This window comes from Procambarus clarkii, chromosome 49 (genome assembly GCF_040958095.1).
Source record: "Procambarus clarkii isolate CNS0578487 chromosome 49, FALCON_Pclarkii_2.0, whole genome shotgun sequence".
NCBI classification, from domain to species: Eukaryota; Metazoa; Arthropoda; class Malacostraca; order Decapoda; family Cambaridae; genus Procambarus; species Procambarus clarkii.
The window spans coordinates 9,277,908-9,285,232 of NC_091198.1; the positions used below are offsets into that span (position 1 = coordinate 9,277,908).

The 7,325-nt window shown below is 48.6% G+C and overlaps 1 protein-coding gene across 1 annotated transcript; it reads right to left on the minus strand.

Annotated features, from left to right (window-relative positions):
• Window positions 1–1,841: 1,841 nt before the first annotated feature.
• Window positions 1,842–4,860, minus strand: LOC138351379 (histidine-rich protein PFHRP-III-like). Its single transcript, XM_069303189.1, has 2 exons — window positions 4,743–4,860; window positions 1,842–2,317 (listed from the first exon to the last, which is right to left on the minus strand). Exons 1-2 carry the CDS (start codon window positions 4,858–4,860, stop codon window positions 1,842–1,844), a joined length of 594 nt encoding a protein of 197 aa, XP_069159290.1.
• Window positions 4,861–7,325: the final 2,465 nt, after the last annotated feature.

Here is a 7,325-nt window from a genome sequence, read left to right on the forward strand (position 1 = left end):
TCCCGTTCATCTAACCCGTCCTCCTAATAGCACGTCGTATTTTGACGTATACTTAAGGACAAAAACTGTCGTACTAGAAAATGGAAGCGGCTCGCGAAATTGAGGTACTGTCTCCGTTTTCTGTTTTGGGTCCTCTGGTTGGTTAGGATAAAGGACACTTTAGTACGACGGGTTCTTGACGTTGGGAACGCTCCCGAGAACGAGCTCATTCACAGTGACACAATAAAACAAAATATTGCTTTTCTCGCTCTTGTTTTTCCTCTGCTGTTAGCCTGTTCAACACGCTTCCACTACACATAACTGGGCGACCCCTCGCAGTGTTCAAGAGAGAACTTGACGAACACCTCCAAAGAATACCTGATCAACCAGGCTGGGATTCATACGTCAGCCGCGTCCAACCGCCTGGCTGACCAGTCCAGCAACCAGGAGGCCTGGTGGAGGACCGGGCCGCGGGGGACGTTGAGCCCCGAAATCATCACAAGGTAACCGCAAGGTGAGGTGGTCAGTAAGAACGCCTTCTGCGTCCAGAGAAAACGTACAGTTTGCACGCAGAGATCACACTAACGTGATGCATAAAGTGAACAAATTTTGTTCATTTGATGCTGTGTGTAAGGAAGTAAGGGCGAAGAGGGAGAACGGCCTATTGACATAGCTGGGGTGCCGGGGGGAGTTGTGTAAAATCCTGGTTTGTGCCTCGGAGAGGCTACGGGATCCAGTAAGTTCAGTAGAACTTCGGTTTCAACTCTTTTTACCCTGTCGTAGCTCAGTCGATTAAGGCAGTGTCTGGGATGCTCCCGGACGCAGGTTCGAATCCTCGTCACGGCCCTTGTGGATTTGTACAGTTTGCAATTCACGGTTGCTGAGGAGGAGAAACTATGAGAAGGTATTGTTGTTCAAGCACACAGTGTGAAGAGACACGGAAGCTTCCAGCATTCAGGAATCGAATCTTACAAAAAAAAAAAAAAAAAAAAACTCAATTGAATTTGCAAGACCCAATTTTCTGATGACTTGGACGTTTTCTTTTGCATCAGCTTCCAGGAGGAACGGTAACACAAAAGAAAAAAGAAAGAAAGAGAGAGAGAAAGCCTCCTCCCCCCCAAAAAAAAATACTTCAACGATTCTCAAGTCTCGTAGCGCCGTCTGAAACAAAGGGGTTTCTGGCTCTCAGGTGTGAACGAGAGGGTTCAGTGGTCACAAGTGGCTCCGACACTGGGCCCAGACACGTTCCAATGTGCGCCTCGAGTCCTCCTGCCGAGGACGTCTGCCTTTACTGACACAGGGACCTATCCCCCTCGACCCTCCGCACAACCACTCATTCTTTTTATTAAAGGGAATATACTCGCTTATGGGGGTGACATCATTTATTTATTTGTGTTTGTTTCGTGAGGTAGACCCTTAAAAGGAAGAAAACGATGATGCAAGACTTTAAATCTTCTATTAACGCGACGGCCTTCAGAGGTAAGGAATGAACCTTGAGCTTTTAATATGTATAAACTTACAACTTCCCCAATTAGTTCCTTCAATTGCTTGTAACTAATGACGTATATCAAGTGTTAACCAGCATTGCACTGATCAGTAATTATGCGTAGTTACACAGACATATCAGCTGAGGCAACGGCACAGAGATGATATCTTATTTGAATGATAAATGATTATTCAATGCAGTAGAAACTGGACAAAATGAGTGGGGGGAAGAGATAGATATGGGGGGGTGGGGGGGGGATGCAGGTGAAGGGGGAGGTGCGGGATACGCCTGTGTGCGTCGCTGTGCACAGCCAGGCTCCCACTCAATGCGTCGAGGAGGAGGAGGAGGAGGAGGAGGAGGTGTGTTCTCTCTGTTATCACCTCTCCTTCCTAAGTAGCGGAAGTGTCTTCATCTGTCGCAAGGATCCCTCTGCTGGTGATAGCATAGAGGCTGCGTCGTTTAGACGTGCTGCGTCGTTTAGACGTGCTGCGTCGTGGAGACGTGCTGCGTCGTTTAGACGTGCTGCGTCGTGGAGACGTGCTGCGTCGTGGAGACGTGCTGCGTCGTTGAGACGTGCTATATCGTGGAGACGTGCTGCGTCGTGGAGACGTGCTACGTCGTTGAGACGTGCTGCGTCGTTTAGACGTGCTGCGTCGTGGAGACGTGCTATATCGTGGAGACGTGCTGCGTCGTTTAGACGTGCTGCGTCGTCTAGACGTGCTGCGTCGTTTAGACGTGCTGCGTCGTGGAGACGTGCTGCGTCGTCTAGACGTGCTGCGTCGTTTAGACGTGCTGCGTCGTTTAGACGTGCTATGTCGTTCTGACGATTTCGCGTCAGAATTCGATTTTCACCTTAGTACGTATTTGAGATTAACTCAAACTGTGAAGAAAAGTGTTGAATTTTCCTTCGTTCAGTTGCATGGTGTTGTGATGTATAGAATTTACAACCATCAAACAACACAACGCCATCGAGCAATTGCTGGGGAAGGGAACTATCAGGAACAATCAAGTGGAATCATTACGACTATATAATAGTTTTGCGCATTTCCTGATGGCGAGATTCACGAAGCAGTTACGTAAGCGCTTAGGAACCTGTACATCTTTTCTCAATCTTTGGCGGCTTTGTTTACATTTATTTAATAGTTAATGAGCTCCGAAGCACCAGGAGGCTGTTTATGATAACAACATGTGTTTAATAAATGTAACCAAAGTCGTCAAAGATTGAAGAAAGATGTACACGTTCGTAAGTACTTGCGTAACTGCTTCGTGATTCTGGCCTCTGCAGACTAATAGACAAGGCAGGATTACAATTAGTACTCCACATACTCTTTAGTTCCTGAAGATGAATTTATTAATCAAATACATATATAAAGGAATGGTAGGAGAAGAAAATATGTGCCAGCATATGTGGGAGTAGGAAATTGCTCTCTCCCGGGTGCAGCATATCCTCTTCTTCGAGGCTTGAGGGTCCCTACAAACATACACACACACACACACACACACACACACACACACACACACACACACACACACACACACACACACACACACACACACACGGAGAGACTATATATTCTGACTGATATTGATTCCAGACATTGATTGGGTACTGAAGGATGGGGTGGGATTGGTGAGGTAACCTGAGGCCCGTGCAGATGAGGCAGGATTGTAGTGGATAGGGAAGTTGATTGTAGTGGATGGGGGAGTTGATTGTAGTGGATGATAGGGGAGTTGGTTGTAGTGGATGATAGGGGAGTTGGTTGTAGTGGATGATGGGGGAGTTGGTTGTAGTGGATGATGGGGGAGTTGGTTGTAGTGGATGATGGGGGAGTTGATTGTAGTGGATGATAGGGGAGTTGATTGTAGTGGATGGTGTTGTTGGTGATTGTAATGAATGTATCTTTTTCGTCATCTTTGAACGAGTTACGTTCTTTCAAACTTCAAACTGTGTGCAATGGTTCACTGCAAGCACATTGAGGTGAGGACACTTCTTAGAGTCTCAAAGCAAGATTCGTCCCAGATTACATGACAAGATTCCTTCAAAGGAATCACACACACACACTCCTGAGAATCACGATGTGGAATCTGAGCACTTGACTTGAGGGCCAATGTTGCCACCATCCTCGTCCTCGACCACCCCTCGTCCTCGACCACCCGTCGTCCTCGACCAGCCTCGTCCTCGACCACCCCTCGTCCTCGACCACCCCTCGTCCTCGTCCATCCTCGTCCTCGACCACCCCTCGTCCTCCACCACTCTCGTCCTCCACCACCCTCGTCCTCCACCACCCTCGTCCTCCACCACCCTCGTCCTCGACCACCCCTCGTCCTCGACCACCCCTCGTCCTCGACCACCCCTCGTCCTCGACCACCTCTCGTCCTCGACCACCTCTCGTCCTCGACCACCCTCGTCCTCCACCACCCTTGTCCACCCTCGTCCTCCACCACCCTCGTCCTCGACTACCCTCGTCCTCCACCACCCTCGTCCTCGACTACCCTCGTCCTCGACCACCCTCGTCCTCGACCACCCTCGTCCTCCACCACCCTCGTCCTCGACCACCCTCGTCCTCGACCACCCTCGTCCTCCACCACCCTCGTCCTCAACCACCCCTCGTCCTCCAGCACATGTTATTGACTCCCGGCACTCCTGTTCCAGCCTTCCAGGCATCTGTTCCAGCCTTCCAGGCGGTTAAATGTTAACAGGCCCGCCATCAAGGCTGTGTAAATGCTCTCCATGTTAGGTCAAGGAAAGGAGCTAGTGGAAGGTAAGATTACCTTCGAAAAGAATTAAAGGGGTCCCTGCCCCTTCCCCTCACTCTCTTCCTGACCCCTCATTACCCCTCTTTTTTTATGTCTTTCTGCCCCCTCATCTCACACCCCCCACCCCCAACTCTGACATTTGTCATGCCCCTCATTTCCTTCCCCACTAACTCCAGCTTCTTGCTTGTCTCCACTTCCCCCTCCCTCCCCCCTCCCACCACATCTCTCCAGCAACTACCCTTCTACCTCTCCTCCCCCCCCTCCCCCCCCTCCTCCCTTCCACAACACCTCTTGTGCCTCTTGTTCCTCTGACTCTTCTTATACTGGAGCCCCAAGAGAGGTGGTACAGTGACCTCTCACTAAAGGATCCATGCACGGGATTCGAACCTCTTGTACTGGAGCCCCAAGACGTGCCCCAGTCACCTCTCAGCATAGGAGCCATGAACGTTGTTGTTGTTATAGATTCAGCTACTCGGAACAAGATCCAAGTAGCACGGGCTATGGTGAGCCCGTAGCTTACCTGGCAGGCTCAGGAGCGGGGCAAGTGGCACGGAGGAGGAGCCATGAACGGGATTCGAACCTATGCTCTGGGTACTCTGAAGCTCACGGCTCCTTCTGATCTTTTCCCATCGATACATCGCGGTTAAGGTGAATCATTTGTGCATTTGAAGGGAGGCGTTGGAGGTGGCTTGGACCACATGGGGGGGGGGGGCTAAGCATCAACTCCCCCCTGAGTAAAGTGGAAGCCTCAGGAAACCCCTAAAGAATGCAGTTGAATTCCAAGTTGCATTAATTTTTGGAGCATGGCATGGTGGAGTGGTTGGTTGGTGTGAGGCGCGTGTTTGTGAGGACCCATCAGCATGGGATCGAATCCTTCTCATGGCTCCTATAGTCATTTTCCGAATATCTCTCCTCCCCCCCCCCTCTCCTTTCCTCCCACAGCAGGCAGTGGTACCTCAGACGGACTTCCGGACCGTTCCCCATCGTCACTAAACCGTTGTAATAAAGTGCCCGAACCTAACCAACCTGAGGACCTACGAACAGAAAACGGAACATCGCGTCAAATTTCGCACAGACGCTCCCATTTGTAAAACACCAGTTGTGTGTCTAAGGCTGTGTCTGGGATGCTCCCGGACGCAGGTTCGAATCCTCGTCACGGCCCTTGTGGATTTGTTCACCAGGTGTTGATCTTTGGCAGCAAAGTATGTACGTTAAAATGCCGTCCCGCCAAACACACACCGAAACTACGACGTTGGTACAACGTTCGAACAAGTTTTAACACTTCCTAACCAGTTATAACAACCAATATAGCAAGTTGTAACAACGTTCTAATACGTCATAAACACGTTAAGCCAAGATGTAACAACTTTATTACAAGTTGTAACAACGTTCTAATACGTCATAAACACGTTAAGCCAAGATGTAACAACTTTATTACAAGTTGTAACAAGCGGAAAATAGAGACAGTTTCGGTTTCTGTTTCCAGGGGTGTGGTCTTAGGAGAACGGGTTGGGCACTTACCTATTAGTGACTACGACTGGAGGGAGATTAAGATCTCCAGGCCCCGTCTCCAAGCTATTTTGGGAGACGTCTGCCCGAAACTCTTTGCGTAATAGTGGCTTTAGGCATTGTATGTACTAGCTCTATCTATAAATCTATAAATTTTTGTAAAACATCTTGTATGTATGTACTTTACCTGAATAAACATTTATTTATTTATTTATTTATTTATTTATTTATTTATTTATTTATTTATTTTTATTTATTTATAAATAAATGGTGTGGTGTGGGAGGGGTATACACCGCCATGGGAGGGGTATACCCCTCACCCCCTCCCCACGGGAGGGGTATGGGGGTTTACCTTGAGGTTACCTTGAGGTGCTTCCGGGACTTAGCGTCCCCGCGGCCCGGTCGTCGACCAGGCCTCCTGGTTGCTGGACTGATCAACCAGGCTGTTGGACGCGGCTGCTCGGAGGCGCATATTAAATGACCAAACTAACTCCCAGGCACCTGAGCTCACCGTCCTTCTTATTGTTTTAAACACATTATAACAACAAAGGAAAAAGGTACACAAGAACACGCTTTAATGTGTACTTTGTGCGAGAAATATTGAAATAAATTTTTTTTAACTTGGTGCTGAATACAGAAGCACTCGGGTGGCTGGCTGCCAGGAAGCCCCCGGGGCAGCGTCACTCATCCTGTGAGTGAAAAATAACGTCATGCAAACAGTATTGGGCAGTGTCATCGTTCATCCTGTGGGTGAAAATACCGCCATGACTGTGTGTACATCATTCCACAGTAGAAAGAAATCGGAAACTCGTAAACCTAGGGCTCCCTAAACCTCAAACATAGGGCTCCCTAAGCCTCAAACATAGGGCTCCCTAAGCCTCAAACATAGGGCTCCCTAAGCCTCAAACATAGGGCTCCCTAAGCCTCAAACATAGGGCTCCCTAAATTTCATGCATAGGGCTCCCTAAGCCTCAAACATAGGGCTCCCTAAGCCTCAAACATAGGGCTCCCTAAGCCTCAAACACAGGGCTCCCTAAGCCTCAAACATAGGGCTCCCTAAGCCTCAAACATAGGGCTCCCTAAGCCTCAAACATAGGGCTCCCTAAGCCTCAAGCATAGGGCTCCCTAAGCCTCAAACATAGGGCTCCCTAAGCCTCAAACATACGGCTCTCTAAGCCTCAAACACAGGGCTCCCTAAGCCTCAAACATAGGGCTCCCTAAGCCTCAAACATAGGGCTCCCTAAGCCTCAAGCATAGGGCTCCCTAAGCCTCAAACATAGGGCTCCCTAAGCCTCAAACATAGAGCTCCCTAAGCCTCAAACATAGGGCTCCCTAAGCCTCAAACATAGGGCTCCCTAAATTTCAAGCATAGGGCTCCCTAAGCCTCACTCAACGATTCATGAATTCCACATTTTTTCTCTGAGTTCATGGGAGTTTAGAGCTAATTATGACCCATCACGTATGATTATCCTTTTTTATAGCTGTAAATGATGTATGTATAACTAGTTAATTTGGGTATAATTAATTAATTTAAAAGGTAAACAATAGGCACATGAAATTTGATTAATTAATTATTTATACAATGAGTATGCAG